At 54.7% G+C, this 20,104-nt stretch overlaps 1 protein-coding gene across 1 annotated transcript; it reads left to right on the top strand.

Annotated features, from left to right (window-relative positions):
• Nucleotides 1-337: 337 nt before the first annotated feature.
• Nucleotides 338-13,320, top strand: LOC102427736 (taste receptor type 1 member 2-like; the record flags this gene model as incomplete). The annotated part of the gene is given in 6 exon segments (XM_014450101.2): nt 338-764; nt 2,213-2,511; nt 2,513-2,998; nt 5,232-5,441; nt 10,214-10,337; nt 11,841-13,320. Coding segments are annotated over 6 exon segments (2,475 nt in total), but the record flags the coding sequence as incomplete, so codon positions are not given.
• Between the last annotated feature and the right edge of the window lie 6,784 nt (nt 13,321-20,104).

Raw genomic sequence — 20,104 nt, 5'->3', positions numbered from 1 at the left:
CTGATGATGGTGGCATATTGATGGTGATGATGATGGTGGTGGTGATGATAGTATTAGTAATGGTGATCACAGACATGTGGTGGTAGTGGCAATGATATTGGTAACATGGATAGTAGGTGATGATGGTGACAGTGGTGTTAGTGATGATGGAGATTATAGTGGGTAATGCTGGCCACACTGGTGGACACTGGTAGAATGGTGACAGAGTCCAGAGAAATGGTGGTAAGGATGGCAATGGCAATGATTGACGGTGGCTACAGAGATAGAATGTCAGAGGTGGTCATAGGGATGATGATGATCCTAGAGATGCGGTACAGAGTCATTGAGGTGGTAAAAATGCCGGAACCTTCTGGAGTCTCTCTTTCTTGGGCAAGGCCTGCTTGGCTTTCCTTTGGCGTGTAGGACCAGCAGGCTGGCTCCCCTGCCCACCCCGCTCATTCTGGACCTGCCTCCCACCCCACTGCGGCCCTCCAGGTACGAGGTGAAGGCGCTGGGCTACAAGCTCATGCAGGCCATGCACTTTGCGGTGGAGGAGATCAACAACCACAGCAGCCTGCTGCCTGGCGTGCGGCTGGGCTACGAGATGGTGGACATCTGCTACGTCTCCAACAACATCCAGCCCGTGCTCTACTTCCTGGCACAGGAGGACTATTTCCTGCCCATCCAGGAGGACTACAGCCACTACGTGCCCCGCGTCGTGGCCGTCATTGGCCCTGAAAACTCTGAGGCTACCATGACTGTGGCCCACTTCCTCTCCCTCTTTTCTCCTTTCCACAGGTGAGATCCTGGGCCCTGGGAGCAGGGGCTGGGAGGGGACAGAGGTGTGGTTGTCCAGAGGGCTCCCTCCCCCCCACCCCCAGTCATCGGGGGGATGTGGGTGGGGAGAGCAGAAGCAGGACATCAACCCCAATCCTGGGCAAGCAGCCTGGCCTATTGGTTGAGAGCTCAGGCTTTGGAGGCAGACACCTGGGTGTGTGTCTTGGCTCTGAGTCGTGCCCATTGAGCCAATCTCTTAAGTCTTCTGAGCCTCAGTTTCCCCAGCTGCAAAGTGAGAGGATAGTTCTATCTCAGGACTGTCTGATGATTAAAGCATTTAACCTATGCAAGAGTTTTTAGCACACGGTAGGTGGTCAATAATGTTCCTGTTGTTATGTAGAGCAGCGGTTGCCAACGGTGTGGTCTGTGCTGTCTGAAAGTTGGCGACCACTGATGTAGAGCATCTTGCACAAGAATGGAAACTCAGAAAATGCTCAATGTTGTCCTGTGTAGTTGCCTAGCACAGAGCCTGCCACATAGTAGGTCTTCAAGAAAGTGCTATTGGCATTACTACTATTATCACTGTTATCATCACCATGATTGAAAGTGCCTAGTCCAGAACTGGCGTAAAATATCTATTCATTAAAAAGTAGCTAGCACTGGACTTGGCACACAGTAGGTAGTTACAAATTCTGTAATTTTTGCTGTTTTAGAGAGAGGAAGGGGGGAGAGAGAGAGAAACATCGATTTGTTCCACTTATTGATACATTTGTTGGTTGTTTCTTGTATGTGCCCTGATCCTAGGTCAAACCTGCAACCTTGGTGTATCAGATCGACACTCTAACCAAGCTACCCTGCTAGGGCCTTTGCTGTTGTTTTTATTCTGTAAAGCATCTAGCACAGGGTCTGACACATAGTAGGTGCTCAGTAAGTGTTCATATTCTTATGTGAAACATCTACTCCAAATGAATTCATTCTTTCATTCATTTAACAAATATTTGCTGAGCACCTACTATGCCAGGTACTGTTGTAGGCTCTGAGGATACAGATGGGAACTTAGAGCTTATCTTCTAGGGAGGAGAGACAGACAGTAAACGTAAATAGATAAGTGGTTTAGGATGTTAGAGGTTGAGAAGTGCAATGGATAAAAGGAAAAGACCCTTAGGGCAGTGGTCAGCAAACTGCGGCTCGTGAGCCACATGCGGCTCTTTGGCCCCTTGAGTGTGGCTCTTCCTAAGCCTTTGGAGTACCCTAATTAAGTTAATAACAATGTACCTATCTATATAGTTTCAGTTTAAAAAATTTGGCTCTCAGAAGAAATTTCAATCGTTGTACTGTTGATATTTGGCTCTGTTGACTAATGAGTTTGCCGACCACTGCCCTAGGGTATGGGAGATGGGACATGTCATGGACTGGCAGTGGGTAGAGGTGGACTGCAGGTTTAAACGGCCCCCTCCCCTCGGGCAGATCACCTTCAGCGCCATCAGCGACGACCTGCGCGACAAGCAGCGCTTCCCGGCGGTGCTGCGCACGGTGCCAGGCGCCCACCACCACCTCGAGGCCATGGTGCAACTGCTGCTCCGCTTCCGCTGGAACTGGATCGTTGTGCTCGTGAGCGGCGACGACTACGGCCGCGGGAACAGCCAGCTGCTCAGCGAGCACCTGGCCCGCCACGACATCTGCGTGGCCCTGCACGAGGTGCTGCCCACGCCGCAGCCCAGCCAGGTGGTGACGCCGCAGGAGCGCAGGCGCCTGGGAGGCCATCGTGGACAAGCTGCGGCACAGCTCGGCGCGCGTGGTGGTCGTGTTCTCGCCGGACCTGGTGCTGCACCACTTCTTCCGCCAGGTGCTGCGCCAGAACCTCACCGGCATCGTGTGGATCGCCTCCGAGTCCTGGGCCATCGACCTGGCCCTGCACAACCTCACCGAGCTGAGCCACACGGGCACCTTCCTGGGCATCACCACCGAGAGCGTGTCCATCCCGGGTTTCAGCGAGTTCCGTGTGCGCCGGGCTCAGGCCAGGACGCCGGCGTCCAACAGGCCCAGTTGGAGCGCCACCTGCAACCAGGAGTGCGACGCCTGCCTGGACGCCCTCGAGTCCTTCAACACCATCCTCACGCTTTCCGGCGAGCGCGTGGCCTACAGCGTGTACTCTGCCGTCTATGCCGTGGCCCACGCGCTGCACAGCCTCCTCGGCTGCAGCCAGACCCACTGCTCCAAGGAGGTGGTCTATCCCTGGCGGGTGAGGAAAGCCAGGGCCACGGAGCAGGCGCAGAGTCTTTGGTTGCCATGGAGAGCGCTTGTCTCTCCATCCCCAGTGGGTTCTGGGCCAATGGGTGGAGAGGCCATGGGACATGGTGCCAAAACAATAGTCCCTCTTCCTTAATTTAATCCTCACCACCCAAGACAGTCAGTCTGTCTGGAGGTTCAGGTCAAATTCTGTAGAAGCAAACCTGCTCATAGTGGAGGCCCCAGGGCCCCCTGTGGTTGCTCCAGGGTCGGGGGTGGGGGTGGGGGTAGGGGTGGGGGTGGGCTGGGGAATGGGCTTGTGGGCTCCCATCAGCTCTCTAGGCGCGGCTTCAGGTTTAGGGATCACTGCCCAGGTCTGCGTCACCTTGATTCAGAGTTTAAGCCTGTGTTTTCTGACTCTCACACTCCTCCACCACCCAGCCCTCCCGGGAGGAGGCTTTACTGAGGATCTGGGGGAGCAGAGGGGTTCACAGCGGAGATATGCACGTTCTCCTTTGCTACCAGACACCCCTGTGCTGAGCCCATTCCCTGGGGTTTTCACAGTTTGGGGCTCAGCCAATCCCCCAACCCGTGTCTCTGGCCGCTCTTTATTTTTCCCTTCCTCACTTTTCTAGATACTCACCCCTCACCGAATACCCGGCCACTTCACTAACTGAGTAATTTAGTTAGTTCTTTAGAAATCTCCCCTTTATTCTATTTATTTGTGCCTCTCTACCCCATAACCTCACAGTCTAACCTTGCAGTCCTAAGTGTGTGTGTGTGTGTGTGTATGTGTGTGTGTGTGTGTGTGTGTTTAATGCAGTTTTTCTTTAAAAGGAATTCTGGTGCCAGCTGGTAAACACGATTTTACTATGTGCCTGCTGCATTAATAACATACAAATTATCATGGGTGCTTTCCTGTGTTCTGAGTGCCCAGGACACATCTACCTTACCTCGCGGCCATCCTATGAGGTTGATAACCGACAAGCAGGGAAGCGGAGGGATGGGGAGTTAAGTGATTTGCCCATGAACGCTTAGTGGTAAACGGCAACCCATGGCTTTGAACCCAGGTCCGGCCCATCCCACTGTGGTTTTCCCACTTCTCCTTGCAGGCATTCTCCCAGCCACGGTTGGCAGTAGCTGTGATGAAGGATCAATCCCCTAATAGTGGAGACCAAAGAGATATCGATCATAGCAACCAGGCTACCCAGTCCCATTTGCTGAGCACCCACTACGCGCTAGGCCCTGGCTGGGCACTGCGAGAGAATCAGACCTTCATCCTGGGAGGGGACGAGGGCAGCTAATAAGATCTGTCCCTGCTGAGTGCAGCAGGAAGTCAGGATTGCAGCTGTGTGGGGTGGGGGTGGGGGTTGGGGGCAGGATTTAAGCAGGGAAAGGGCAGCAGCTGGACATTCCAGCAGGAAAGTCCTGAGTCCGAAAGCCTCTTTGGGGAGAAGGCCAGGGCCCAGCTCCCTTGTCTCTCTGTCTGCCTGTCAGTCCCCAAGGTGAGGTGAGCTCTGGGTCCCCAACTTGTACCCCAATAGACTCTCCTATTTATGGAGGAAAAAAATCTAGGAGCCAGATTCAGTTGGAAGCCCGTTCAGCATCAGACCAGAGAGGTTCAACGACTTGTTCAAAGTCACACAGCAAATTGAGGACAGAGCCAGGATGGAATTCAGGCCCCGGAATTCCAGTCCCAAGCGTGTTCTAGTTTGTCCCCTTGTCTGCATCCTGAGAGGAAGGGGATGGAGTGGGGGAGACTGGAGGGCAGGGGAGATTCCAGCAGCTCTTAAGATGAGAAAGGGCGTGGACTGTGGTCCCCAGGCATTAGGTTCCAGAGGGATGGCCAAGGGGACTTCCAGAGAAAAGGAATATTAGCAAATCCTCAATAGGAGGTGACAATTTACTATTTTTCAGGCACTGTTCTAAGCCCCCAACATAGATTAACTTATTTATTGCCTCACAGCCCAGAAGATAGGGTTTCTGTTGCTCTCATTTTGTGGAAAAAAACTGGGGTTCAGAGAGGTTAAGTGACAGGTCCAAGGCCTCAGAGCAAGTGGCCTAAACCCAGAGGTATCCGAGTCCAGAGCCAGAGCTCTCAGCCACTGCCTCCCAAACGCCCCATTGACCAAGTCCTAGGGCCCCATTTCACAGGTGTGAAGATCAAGGCCAATGGGATGTGACTGCTCCCAGGTCTGGCCAACCTCTGATGCCAGCTCCATGTCCCTGTCGCCTGGCCCCTCTAGCTGCTCCAGGAGATCAGGAAGGTCAACTTCACCCTCCTGGACCACCATATCTTCTTCGACGACCAAGGGGACCTGCCCATGCCCCTGGAGGTCATTCAGTGGCATTGGAACCGGAGCCAGAACCCATTCCAGACCATCGCCTCCTACCACCCCGAGCAGCGGCAGCTGAAGGACGTCCGCAGAGTCTCCTGGCACACCCCCGACGGCACGGTCAGCTCTCAGGGCCATGGCAGGGCCTATGCTGGAACGGCCAGGGCCCTTTTTATCAAGGAGGACACCCGAGATTCATGTCCCGTGGCTCGTGGGGGTCTCTATTTGTGGGTGTCCTCTTTGGGGCCCTGTCCTTACACCAATGATTGAGAACTGGAAGTTCAAGGCTTTCTGGCTTCTTGGGACCCTGGGGATCAGGACCTCTGCAAAGTAAATATTCACTGGACACGTGTGTGCTCAGGACTTCAATTCTCACGTCAAACCTAGGAAATAGATGCAACCATTCTCCTATCTTATTAGGAAACCGAAGGCACAGAGAGGTTGCATGACCTGCCTAAGGCCACACAGCATGTCTGTGGTGAAGGTCCCCTCTGTACAGCATTCAGGCTACATCCTGTCAGTTAGTACTCAGGTTTTGGTACAGTAGCTATGCCTTTAAATGTGTCCGACAGCTGTCAACCTAAAGCTTCATTTTTAATCCTCCTCAGATAATACGCTGTCAGAATTCTGCTGGTGTGGGGAGGGGTAGAAACCCAGCCTTGTGGCGGAGGGGATCAAGGGACCTCAAAGCTACTGGAAAACCCCATTATGCTCCTCCTGCCTCACACTCTATCCCCGGTTCCAGAGCTGCTGGTCCAGGCTCCTTGGGGATTTTTGTGGAGTGAATTGGTTTGGTGTCTTTGTTTGCTAAGGCTGGCGTAACACACCACCACAGACTGGGGGGCTTAGAGGACAGAAATGTAGCCCTGGCCAGGTGGCTCAGTTGGTTGGAGCATCATCCCATTCACCAAAAGGTTGGCTGTTCAATTCCTGATCAGGGCACATACTCAGGTTGTGGGTTCCATCCCCGGTGGAGGCGTGTACAGGGGTCAACTGATGGATGTTTCTCTCACTCTGTCTCTCAAACCAATAAAAACATATCTTTGGGTGAGGATTAAAAAATACTGAAGAGAACAGAAATGTATTGTCTCACAGTCCTGGAGGCTGGAGGTCCAAGATCTAGGTGTTGGTAGGGTTAGTTCCTTCTGAGGGCTGGGAGGGAGCACCCATTTCCCGCCTCTCTCCTGGCTCCTGGCGGCTTTCCGTGGCTTCTGCAGCATCACCCTGACCTCTGCCTTCTTCGCCTGTGCTCTCCCTGTGGGTATATCTGTCTCCATGCCTCTCCCTTTTGTAAGGACATTCATCAGCTTAGAGCAGGGCCCACCCTCTCCAGTATGACTTCCTCTAAGCTACTTACACCAATAAATCAACAAACAACAAGTGTTGGTGAGGATGTGGAGGAAAGGGAACCCTGGTGCCCTCCTGCTAGGATTGCAAATTGGTGCAGCTGCTAGGGAAAGCAGTATGAGGGTCCTCAAAAAGTTAAAGACAGAACTACCTTATGACCCAGAATTTCCACTTATGGGTATTTATCCGAAGAAATCCAAAACACTCATTCAGAAAGATACATGCATCCCTATGCTCCTTGCAGCATGATTTACAACTAGAGGCCCGGTTCATGATCAAGGCCTGGCTGGCGATCAGGGCCAATCTGTGGGGCAACTGGCAGGGCAATTGGGGAGCCCCCACTGGCATCTGCCTTGGCTGGCCTGGTGCCACCCACTCACAGGCCCCGCCCCCTGCTGCCACCGCCAGTTGCCTCCTTCTGCGGGGTGACTGGCAGGGCAATTGGGGCCCCCCTGCCAGCACTCGCCTTGGCTGGTCTGGGGCCTGCAGGCTGGAGGCAGCTCTTGCATTGAGTGTCTGCCCCTTGGTGGTCAGTGCACGTCATAGCAACTGGTTGTTCCACCGGTTGTTCCACAGTTCGGTCAATTTGAATATTAGGCTTTTATTATATAGGATAGCTGAGCTATGGGAGCAACCTAACTGCCCATCAATAGATGGCTGGATAAAGATGTGGTATATCTAGGTGATGTTCTGGTTGGTGAACATGAGCATTTGTAGCTATGAATTTCCCCTTAGCCTTGCTTTGCTGTGTTTGCAGTTTCATTTATCTCTAAGTATTTTCTAATTCCCCCTACGACTTCTCATTTGATCCATAGGTTGTTTAAGAGCATTGTTTAACATCTAAAAATGTGTGAATTTTCCTGTCTTCCTCCTGTGTTGCATTTCTAACTTCATTTATAACTTGTGTGCTATCTTTAAAAGTCTGTCGAGACTTAATCTATGGTCAAACGCATGGTCTGTTCTGGAAAATGACCTTTGTGAACTTGAGCAGGATGTATTCTGTTGCTGAGCAGAGTGTCCTGTATATGTCTGTTAGATCTACTTGGTCATTGTGTTGTTCAAGTCCTCTATTTCCTTACTTATTTTCTGTTTGATTGTTCTACCTGCCATCAAGACAGGGTATTGAAGTCTTTAAGTACTATTGTGGATTATGATATTTAAATCATCTATTTCCTCCTTTGATTTTGATGGTTTTTGCATCATGTATTTTGGGGCTCTCGTTAGATGTATATATGTTTATAATTATTATATTTTTAAAAAAATATATTTTTTATTGATTTCAGAGAGGAAGGGAGAGGGAGAGAGATAGAAACATCAGTGATGAGAGAGAATCATTGATAGGCTGCCTCCTGCACACCCCCTACTGGGGATTGAGCTTGCAAACCAAGCATGTGCCCTTGGCCAGAATCGAACCTGGGACCCTTCAGTCTGCAGGCTAACGCTCTATCCACTGAGCCAAACTGGCCAGGGCTATTATATCTTCTTAATAGATTGACCCTATTATCATTATAAAATGTCCTTCTTTTTCTCTAGTAACCATTTTGTTGGCATTTTCTCACCCTCTGACTTTTTTTGCTTTGAGATTTTTGTCTTTGTTTTTTTGTGTGCTTTGAATATGATAGACCTAGGTGCAGATTTTTTGGGTACTCATCCTGCTGGGTGTTCTCAGCTTCCTGGATCTGTCATTAATTTTAGAGAATTCTCAGCCAATATTCCTTCAAATATTTCCTCTGTTCCTTGCTGTCTTTCTTCTCCTTTGGGTATTCCCATTATATGTCTGTTGTACCTTTTGTAATAGTTCATAGTTCTTGGATATTCTGTTCCCCATCTCCCCCCTCCCCCCTCCCCCACACTCTTTTTTTCTCTTTATTTTTCAGTTGAGGAGGTTTTTATTGAAATATCTTCAAGCTCACTGGTTCTTTCCTTGGCTATAAGCCTACTGGTGAGCTCATCAGAGGCATTCTTCACTTCTGTTACCACACTGTTGGTTTTAAAATCCTAGCATCTCCTTTTGATTCTTCTTAAGTTTCCACTTCTCTGCTTCCATTACCCATCTGTCCTTGTGTGTTGCCCACTTTTGCAATCGCAGTCTTGGCCTATTCATCATAGTTCACATTCCTGGTCTGATAATTCCCAAGTCTTGGACATCCCTGAGTCTCATCCTGGTGCTTGTTTCTCTCTTCAGACCGTGATTTGTTTCTGTCTTGTAGCATGCCTTGCCATGTTTCTGTTGAAGGCCAGGCATGACGTGTTGGTTAAAAGGAACTGAGGTAAAGAAATCTTTTGCAGGAGATTCCATGTTTATCTGGGTAGGAGTTAGGCTTTATTTACCATTGGCTGTCACTGTGGTGTCAGAGGTTACAGGGACTACGCGGGGGTTGGGGGGGTACAGAAGACAGGGGACTTCTGAGGGGCCGGGGTTGAGTGGTTCTGCTGTCCTACCCCCCACCCCCCACCCCCAGTCTGGGCCCTTGGCCCTTATTCTGTGCACTCTCGGAACATTGATCAGAATGATTTTTATACAACCCGAATCTAATCCAGCCCTTTCCACACTCAAGAACCATGGCTGCCCCCCATCTCCCCTCCATTGTTAGTGTCCCAGGGATGAGCCTCAGAAGGCTTTCCCCCCTTCCCACCCTCTGCCTGTGCATCTCGATCCCAGCCAGGCCCAGATATGCCTTCTTCCCACACAGGTCATTCCGCGCCCCTCCCCTACCCCACTGCTCTCACTGTTCCCCTACTTGTAATTCCTTCCCTTAGTAAGCAATCGTTAGAGGCCTCCTCTGTGCCAGGTATCCTTCTAGGTTCTAGAAATACGGCAGCAAAAACAATAGACATGGTCACTGCCTGCCTGTTCTTGCTCACCTGCCCCTCCCTGCAGGCAGGGGTTCTCAGACTCTGTTGGAAGTGACCAAAAGTGATGTAACAAAACGTTAATTTATTGCCTCGCATCACTGAAAACTCTAGGGCAGCTGTTCTCAACCTGTGGGTCGCGATCCCTTTGGGGGTCGAATGACCCTTTCACAGGGGTCGCCTAAGACCATCAGAAAACACATATATAATTACATATTGTTTTTGTGATTAATCACTATGCTTTAATTATGTTCAATTTGTAACAATGAAATTAGGGGTCACCACAACATGAAGAACTGTATTAAAGGGTCGCAGCATTAGGAAGGTTGAGAACCGCTGCTCTAGGGGAAGAAGTGAGGCTTTGGGCACGGATGGATCCAGGGTCTCACTCTCCAGGTTCTTCCTGGGCGTGTTCTCTGCCCTGGAGACAAGGTGGCTGCCGGCAGCCCCAGAGTCACATCCTGTCCTCTCAGCAGCCTCCGAGCATCTGTCTCCACAGTTGGGTGGGTGCAGTGAGGTCTTGGGCAGGCAAGGCTCCCTACAAAGGTCCAGTTCTAATGGACCCCAGCACCCCTTCCCTGCAGACCGGGGCCAGGCTTCCCGCCCTGAGCCTCCTGCTGGCGGGGGAGGGTGGGGAGTCCCTCAGAAGGAGGGGAAAGAGGGCTCAGTGTCTCATGCCCTCCTCCCTCCAGGTCCCCGTGTCCACGTGTTCCAAGGACTGCCAACCTGGGCAAAAGAAGAAGTCTGTGGGCATCCACCCCTGCTGCTTTGAGTGTCTCGACTGCCCCCCTGGCACCTTCCTCAACAAAACTGAAGGTACGGCTTGCAGGCTGGCACCCCTGCCCTGCCCTTGTCCTGCGCCAGGGGTCTCCGGGCCCCTCCCCACTTGGCTGGTCTCCCCGAGGCAATGTAAGTGTCCCGTGCCAGGGGCCATATTTGACTCCGCTCGTATCTCCCCATCTCCAGCGCAGGTGGTTTAGGGAGAAGGAACAGCACCCAACCAGGTGGGGCTGAAACTGATCTGGATCCACACACACACAGTGCACGGCCCAGGGATGTCAGGCCAGGGAGCGCCCACCGGGTGATGGATGGATGGACGGATGGATGGATGGATGGATGGGTGGGTGGGTGGCTCTGCCAACAGAAGAAACATTTCTGGAAGCCAGGGACAGTACAGTAGGTCCTCGGGTTACGTCGGAGATCCGTTCCTACGGCGCGACGTAATGCGATTTTCGCCGTAAGTCGGAACCCACCTACATAAGCACCTACGTCACTCACATGGAGCACATACACAGCAGTAATGAAGTGAAACAGTAAAAAAAATTTAAAAGAAAGATAACAATTCCTGACCTTTACTTGTGGTAAATAAATAATAAAAAACACAAAGCACATATGTACATACGTCGAAATGACGGAACTTTTTATTTTATAAATAAATGGGAGATGGCGACGTAACCACGAAACGATGTACGTCGAGTCCGATATAACCCGAGGACTGTCTGTATATGATTTATCTCTGGCCTCCTAAGTGCCTAGTGTAGGTCAGAGCACACAATGGTTGCTCAGTGAATAGGTCCTGGATGATTTTCTTGATTAGAAGAATGAACTGACATCTCTCCCTATAGATCATAAACTCCAGGAAGGTGGGGGGCAATGTCATCTTTCTGTCCATGTTAGTGTTTAGCACAATTCGGAGCTGGGGCTCAAATTATTTTTTTCATGGCTTCACTGATTAGTAAATTAAATGGGTGCATCTGTCCACCAATCAGAGCACTTACTGTGTGCTCAGCGGAGAGCAGGGAAGAGTAGCTGCCCAACAAGTGTGTCCAGTGATTTTGCTGGCCTTTCTCTCCCAACTTGCGGAGAGCCTGACGGCAGGGGGGGGGGGGGGGCTTAGGCATCTCTGTGGCCTCAGGGGCCTATCACAGTGGGTGGTGCTCAAAAACATATTTGCTGAATGAATTCTGAATAAATAGTTGAATATCTCTCCCACCGGAGAGTGAGGTCTTGGAAGGAAGGAATTATAGTTGTTCGGCTCCGAGTCAAGGACACTGTGGTCCAGATCCTGCCTCTGTAAAGTACTGGCTTTGTGAGCTTCCCTGGCTGAGCCTCAGTTTCCTTTATCTGTGAAATGGGTTTGCTGTGAGCATTTGATGAGCCAGTGGGTAAAGGAACTCAGTGAGTGATGGCTATGACCACAGGGGTCGTCCTTCACTCCCTCTCTCCATCCCCGGAGCCTGGCCCCGTGCAGGCCCCGAGGATGGAGGTACTGGGAGGGTGGGCTCGGCTGACGGGAATTGCCGGGGGCCTCTTGTATAGATGAGTTTGACTGCCAACCCTGCCCAAGCAACGAGTGGTCCCACAGGAGAGACACCTCCTGCTTCAAGCGACGCCTGATCTTCCTCCAGTGGCACAACGCACTCACCATCTTTGTGGTCCTGCTGGCGGCCCTGGGCTTCCTCGGCACCCTGGCCACCCTGGCCATATTCTGGAGGCACCTCCAGACGCCCATGGTCCGTTCGGCCGGGGGCCCCATGTGCTTCCTGATACTGACATCGCTGCTGGTGGCGTACCTGATGGTCCCCGCGTACGTGGGGCCGCCCACGCCCGTCACATGCCTCTGCCGCCAGACCTTCTTCACCCTCTGCTTCACCATCTGCATCTCCTGCATCGCCGTGCGCTCCTTCCAGATCGTCTACGTCTTCAAGATGGCCCGCCGCCTCCCGCGCGCCTATGGCTACTGGGTTCGCTACCACGGGCCCTACGTCTTTGTGGCGGCCATCACAGCGCTCAAGGTGGCCATGGTGACAACCAATCAGGTGATCACTGCCACCGGCCCCACCGCCCGCGCCGACCCCGGGGACCCCAAGATCATGATCCTCTCCTGCAACCCCGACTACAGCAAGGGGCTGCTGGTCAACACCAGCCTGGACCTGCTGCTCTCCGTGGTGGGCTTCAGCTTCGCCTACATGGGCAAGGAGCTGCCCACCAACTACAACGAGGCCAAGTTCATCACCTTCTGCATGACCTTCTACTTCACCTCCTCCATCTCCCTCTGCACCTTCATGTCTGTCTACGAGGGGGTGCTGGTCACCTTCCTGGACCTCTTGGTCACTGTGCTCAACCTCCTGGGCATTAGCCTGGGCTACTTCGGCCCCAAGTGCTACCTGATCCTCTTCCACCCGGAGCGCAACACACCGGCCTACTTCAGCAGCGCCATCCAGGGCTACACCATGGGCAGGGATTAGCGCCGCCCCTGGGGCCGGAGGGCCTGGGCGCTGGGAGGTGCAGGTCGGGGGCTTGCCTGTTCATGCGATCCCTCACTGTGACCACCTTGTCCTGGTCTCTGATTGGCGTCCCCTCCAGGTTCTCTGCCCACCTAGTCATGGGCGCCTAAACATACTCACGCTTGGTTCCCTTCCCTCAAGCTGCTTAGCTTGCCAGGCACTGCCCCCCCCCCCCCCCAAAAATGACCCAAGGTGACGTCACCTACTGCTGGTCTCCTAGGACCGGTCTGATTTGGCAGCCTACAGGCGCCATCTGGTGGTCACAGTGGGCATCTGCGAATTCCGGCTCATTCCCTTGGCCTGTGCTCATGGCGGGGATGGGCTTGGTGTGGGAGGATGTGGGAGGGTGTGAGCTCAAGTAATGTTGCCCAGGCATCTAGTTCCCCACGTGTCTGTGTCTCATCTCCCAGATCCCCCCAGAGCTTGGACCCAGGCTTTTTGTTGTGTCTGAATAATGGCTGGCACAGTGGGCGCGTCCTAAATGCTCGAGAATAAACCTCACGTGGGCGAAATGAGTGAGTTTCCTTCTTGTTTCCGGGGGCCCCTGAGAAAGAACATGTGGAAGCAGAGCCCTCCCCGTCTCTAAGACGGGAGCAGTAGCTCTTCAGCAGAGATGATGTGTGTAAGGTGCACATAGCACCCTCCGTAAAGGCCATGACCCCGGAACCATCAGGGAAAAAATACAGTCGTGTTTCCTTTTTACATCCAAACGACCATGGCATGTGCTCTGGCCCAGGGTCCTAACCCCCCCCCCCCCAGCGAATTCTGGGTGTTGTCCTCAGGGTATCTGGGCCGCCTGTGTGCCCCAGAGCCGGCGTGCGCCAGGGCACTGCGGAACTTGCAGACGCTGCCCTGCTGGGTGTGGCCGCGTCCTTGCTGACCACCTCCCATGGTGGGCTCCAGCGGCAGGAGGGACCCTGACTTTCTGGTCTGGGGGTCAGACCTGGCCTCTCATAGCTCATCGGGAAGCCAGAATTTGAGTGCTGAGGCCGCCAAACTGCGGCCCAGAGGGGTTCAGGGTCCAGCTCAGGAGCACCCAGCTCACCGGGGGGAGAGCAGCTGCTGGAACCGCACCCGACTCAGGCAGAAGCACGGTGCCCTGGAAAATGCGTTACCGCGTGACCTTGTGGCCTCGGAGCTCCCGTCACCGACCCTGCAGGAGCCACTCCCACAGCTCGTTTGCAGCTGGGCGGGCAGGGTGGGCTCCTTGTCCTGGATTGTCCTGTCACGCCTCAAGGTGGTGGGTGGCGGGCCCTTGGCTGGAATCGTCTGGGCTTTGGGGGAATAGCCTTCCATGTTGGGGCCACTTCCGCATGACGGCAAGGACAGTCTTTCTCTTCTTTGAGCCTCTTTCCAGAGCCTGGCACAGCGTCGTGACCATGGCTGGAGCGGCTAAGTCACTGTCGGATTCTGTCGCCTTCGCCCATCGCATCGTCAATTCCCCTCATCTCCCACGGCCTCGGTGCTGGATGCTGAGAAATATTCAGAAACACAAAACACGTATTTGTGCCTCCAACCAATGAGGACAACAGCTAACATTTAGCACTCTCCCTACAAAGGTTGCTACTATATCCACTTATTCCTCACAAAACTCTGTTCATTAGGCACTGTTGGGATCCTTAGCCTACAGATGGGGAATGAAGGTGTGGGTGGGGGACCCACAGTCATCACTCAGTCTCCCCACCAAGGCCCTGGGGTGCTGGGGGCCTCGGGTTTCAGGGGGGTGGCTGGTGCAGGCAGTGAGCAGAGGAGACAGTGAGGAAGCTGGCATCTGGGAAGAGCCTTGAAGGACAGAGAAGCATTTGGAAGGCTGGGAGTTAGAGTGACGGGGGGCGGGGAGGGGGCAGGAACAGCAGGAGCGAAGGTGGGGTGCAAGGAGGCCAGTGTAGCGCCAGGGGAGCATGTGGCTCAGGGTGGCCAGGTTGTCAGAGCTGAGGTTGGAACTATAGCTGGGGCTAGACGTGGGGGACCCTGGCGTGGCGTTGGGACCTGTCGCCCCTGGTGGCACTGCCAGCTACTGTGCACAGGCCGGGCTTGCCCCTCTCTGGGGTCGCCCTGACAGGCAGGCAGTCCCTCTCTGCTGCAACCAGCCTCCTCTCCGGCAGGTCCTCTTCCCAGTCCTGGGAGGGGGCCTGGCCTGGTGGGTGGGAGGCTGTGCAGAGAAGACCCCAAGAACGGTCTGGCCAGGTGCACCCCCTTCCCCGGTCCCTCCACCTGCCTCCCGGGGGGCCCAGAGGTGCAGCTGAGACCCGCCCGGCCCTGAGCTCCGGGGGCTGCTCTGCTCCTTCTGTTCCTGGGTGAGCCTGTGTCCCGTCGCCGCCCTCGGGACCAGATTGTCAGAGGATCAGCGAGTTTTAAGCTCTTAATTCTCTTTTCTTTCGGGCTTCTGATGCCTTGGTATAAAATTTTTTAAGCAATAATGACCTCATTTTCCTGGTTGTGCTCACGGACCGCCGTCAGAGTGAGGATCTTGAATCCCACGGCCTCAGAGGCGTCTACGCACACCTCCCAGAGGTGCCCTGAGCTGAGGTCTTCATCCTTTCTTGTTCCCCTGCAGTGATGGGAGGCTCACTGAGGACAGCGCCAGTTATTAGAAAACTAGAGGCCCGGTGCATAAAATTTGCGCACAGGGGGAGGGAGGGGGGCCCTCAGTCTGGCCTGCACCCTCTCCAATCCTGGACCCCTCAGGGAATGTCTGACTGCCGGTTTGTGCCTGCACTTTTAACAGATGACAGCTCCATTGTTGTTCCTTTCTTATGCTTAAACCCATTGGAATTAGTAGGTATTCAAAGTGTGTATACATTTTGGGGGGACACCCTGTATATCTCTAGTCAGTGGTGAAAGGAACCAACAGCAGATTTGGAACCCCCAGACAGGGAACCTCACTTACTTCCTGCATGTCTCCCCACTTCACTTTCCACCTTGGAGGGCAGTGGGAGAATCAATGTTTTCCCTCATTAACTCGGAAAAGCATGTCCTGTCACCCGCTGCCAGACAGGAGTGCGCTAGGACCCAAGCGAGCGAGGCTCAGTCAGGGCAGCCTTCGCTCATGGGTGCCGGCACCCAAAGTGCACATTCCTCCTCTGTAGTCACCCCGACTATCCCACTGTTTCACTGAGAGGACGGAATTCCTCTCTGCCTCTGGGCTCTTGATCTTGAACGCTGACCGAAGGCACCTCAGAGAGGGCTGCCTGCGCCCACCAGGTGTGTCTGTCTGCACCTGCTCCCGCCTCAGCACCTGCATTAACTCCCCAGAGGTGATCTCGTAGCTGCACTGGCCTCCGTGGGAACAGGGCATCACCACTCCACCCTCTCACTGTCATCTCACAGGTGCCCACCCCCAGCACCCAGAACACCCAGACACTCTCCAAAGGATGTGAGCGTGCTGGAGGGATGTGTGCACATCCTGTGGGGGTGTAGGCATGCTGGGGTTGATGGAAGTGCGGTGGAGGGGTGGTGGTGGGGGAACTTGCACGCACCATGGTCCGGGACTGTTGTAGGTGAACGTGGGTGACAGGGCGCTGGGGGACGTTCACACGCCAGGGGGGGAGGAGAAGATGCGCTCACCAGAGGCCTGCAGCTTTGCAGATCCACAAACCCCCGTGGCGCAGCCAGGAGGATGTCAATCTGGCCCGCCACGGTGGCTGTCCCTGCAATCGCGCACCTTCTGGGCCAGGAGGCGGGACTTGCACAGCCAGTCCTCGGCACTGATGGCTTGCAGGCGCTACTTCAGCTTGGCCTGCAGGCTCCAGTTGGCGCACTCACGGCTGCCACCGCCGCCATGTGGGGAGTAGAGGCTGCCCTCCGCCAGCCCGTCTCCCCCGCCCAGAGGCTCTCTGCGCGCGCTGCCCACTGGCCCGAAGTGGCCTGGGCAGGGTGGGATGCCTGCCTTTGTTGCCTTGGTGACAAAGCCAGGCGTCCCACCCTGCCCCTGGCCACTGGGCACCTGCGCACGTGCGCGCTGCCCACAGATCTTTGGTGGGTTAATTTGCATACTCACTCCTGGTCGGCTGTGGGTGTTGCGGAGGGACGGTCAATTTACATATTTGTCTATTATTAGTATAGATTCTTCTTAGATTTGAGTCAAAATGCCACTATCTGGGGTTTCTATTATAGATACCAGTTTTATCCTTTGGCACCACAAGTCCATTAGCCTCCACTGTTGGTTAAGGTAGCTGGGGCTGGGTTTTCTGCCACTAGCTACCCAATACGAGGTTATTCTGCCGAAGAGGAAACTGAAGCCCAGAGATGCTGATTAACTTGCCCAGGGTCACCCAGCTGAGTGGGGGGCTGGGATTTGGGCTCAAGGGGAATTGGGGCGGGTGTAAAGCAAGTGTCTTCTCCTTGATTATCTCTGTTTTTGGTCTAAAGGCCCTCCAGTGCCCCTAGGACCTGACTTTGCCGCCGCCCCAGTCCTCTCCGTAGCGCCGCACGGAGGGAGCTGCCGGGAGCTTGTACGCATGCCAGGAACTGGGGGCACTGCGTGGAGTCCTGTCTGGGCTCACTCCACCACAAGGCCCGTTCTCCCTGGGCCAGGCATCTCCCCTGGGCCTCACATCTCTGGACCTGCTGCTGTGGGGTGGGGGCGTGTCCAGGGTGGTCCAGGGGAGACGGGCGGGCACTGCCTCCCCTCCTGCCGGGCGGGGGAAGTGCAGGGTGTTCCATACAGTAATGTATAGGCCCATCTGCTTCCAGTTAGCAGCTCCGGGAGCCTAATTGGCAGATCAAACCCCTCGATGTTGCCCGTTAGATAAGTCGTCAGAAGAGCCCCAGTGGCGTCTGACACGTTGGACGGAGCCCAAGCCCAGCGTCCGACCACCGCGGGGCCCGGGGTGCTAATGTGAACCAGACGCTGACGCACGGAAGCGGGAGGATATTAACAAGTGTCAAAATCTGAAGGGCCTGGGCAGATGCAGCCCCGCCTCCGGTCCCTGCGACGGGGAGGGCACAGCAGCTCCCGAAACGTAACCTTGAACCTTAAGGAGGAGGGAAGAGCTCTCAGGGCGGTTTCCTGACGCTGGCTGTGGCTGGGGACATCCACGGGCCCAGGGTCCTGCCCCGGCAAAGAGATGGACGCAGTGGAAAGCTGTTGGGCTCAACACGGGGAGACCTTGGGTCTTACTTCCCGTATGAGTTGCTGTGGGTCACCTGACATGGAGGGATTGGCTCTAGCTGTGTGATTTTGGGCAAGTGGCTTTACCTCTCAGAGCCTCAGTTTCCCCATCTGTAAAATGGGGAGAAACAGTCCTCACTCAAGGCGGAAGGATTTGGTTCCAACCCCAGCACTTCTGGTTACTGCCTTGGACATGACACTTGACCTGTTAGAGCTTTACTAACCTCATCTGTAAAACAGGGTGAATATCAGGCGCCGTCTTATGAGGGGTGTTGTGGGGGTTAAAGGAAATGGTACCTGAGAAGTACTCAGAACTGTGCCTGGCCCACTATAAATGCTGGGACTACATGTTGTATTAGTCAGCATTTGATAGGTTTGCTCTTGTGACAAACATCCCCTGAATCTCAGTGTTTCACAAAAACCAACAACATCTTTCTCATGCTACAAGGCAGCTGTGTCGTTCTGGGATCCAGGCTGCAAAAGCAGGTCTTACTTGAAACTTGGAACTCTCGCAGCAGAGGGAAAGGAGCGATGGCCAACACACAGCGGCTCTTAAAGCTTCCACTGGGCCTGGCACTTGTCCCCGTGCTCACCTTTCATTGGCCACAGCCAGTCACATGACCCAGCCTGATGTTGATGGGGCGGGAAATAAATCCTCTCACAGGGAGGGGTGGAGAATGTGGGGATGGCGAGGTGACAGGCCACTGTCATGACTGATTAACGCAGGGCCAAGGGAGCGTGGGGGTCATGATCCGGATGTTTTGTTGTGGGTTTGGGTTGGATTGTGGCAAAATGGTGAGTTTTGAAGCTTTGACATTAAAGCGCCTCCCTCCTATTCTGGGTTTCCTGCTCCCTCCGATCCCTGGCTTTCCAGAGCTCCAGGGCCCTGGCCAGTCTGTTGAATCCCTCCTGCCGTAGGGAAAAGACCTCATAAAACGATTCACAAAAGATAAAGGTCAGACTCTCTGGAGAGGAACGCTGAGGACGACGCTGGACGTGCTGCCAGTGGTGGGACGTTAGGCGCAGCCAGGAGGACGACGCCTTTGCCAAAGAGGCTGTCCCAGCACCTGGGAGGACCGCCGGCCCCAAGGAGGATTGCATGGGCCTGGTCGCACCCAGAAGCCACCAGCGCTCCTGCACCTCCTCAAGCCCCTAGTCTGGGGGAGGGGAGGGGGAGGGGGACGCAAGGGAGGGCCTGCCAGACCCTTTCACAGGAATGTGAATACAGGCCCCGCCCCTGGAGAGGGTAATTCTGAACCCGAGGGAGCGAAGGACCCACGTGTTCAGGGCAAGAGCTCTGGGCTGGGACTGAGGACCAATTGTCCCTGTGACCTCGGGGGTTACTCCTGTCCCTGGGCCTCAGTCTGCCCATCTGTAATTGGGGGCCAGGTCATCTCTCCTCTAAGGCTGCTCCCCTCCTGCGTTCAGCAGGCATCCAGGATGAGGGAGGCTGGAGCACGTGCCAGAGGCAGCCAGGGCCTCCCCATCCGCCTTCCTCACTTCCCTCGTCCCGTGTGCCTTCGGGCCTGGCCTGCCCCCCTCCCCCACCCCTTTTGCAGGTGAAGTGTGTGTGCATCCGTGTGGGTGAGAACATGATCTGTGCGTACAGTGGACCTTCCTGTCCAGGGCAGGGCCCAGCGTGTCTCCGCCGCTTCACCCAGGCTGCGGCCTCCTGGCACGACCGCACGGCCCCCAAATGAGTCTCCCACCGTCTCACACAGACGTGGAACAGAACGAGGAATTTGAGAAGAACACTCCATCTGTGGCACTGCCACGCCCCCTCTTCCTGGGGCAAGCTGGCTCTCCTCACTGACCCTGGGCCTCGGTTCCCCACCCATATAAGGAGAGTGGCCTCCAGCTTGGGTGAGAGCCTTCCAGGGCTCTGACCATGAGCCTCGTTCTAGACGGTGCTGTTGGGTGGCCCTGCAGCCCCAGCTTGCTCTCAGGAGTGTGACGTGACCTGGTCCTTCCGGAAAGGCAGTCCAGGGCCAGACGTGTGCTCTCTGACGGGAAGTTCCAGATGCCGACAGCAGGTGGCGCCGTTTTCTTGACTGAAGCAGCGGCAGCGACCACTGGTCTCCCAGGCTCCAGGCTCAGGGCCCGGCAGGCTCTTTGGCACTTGGGGTCCCTTCTCCTTGGAGCCTGAGGCTGGGCCCTTGGGCACACCCTTTCGGGCCCATCAC

The sequence above is a fragment of the Myotis lucifugus genome, unplaced genomic scaffold (genome assembly GCF_000147115.1).
Source record: "Myotis lucifugus unplaced genomic scaffold, Myoluc2.0 scaffold_1730, whole genome shotgun sequence".
Lineage (NCBI taxonomy): Eukaryota > Metazoa > Chordata > Mammalia > Chiroptera > Vespertilionidae > Myotis > Myotis lucifugus.
This window is presented reverse-complemented; position numbering and strand designations above follow the sequence as displayed.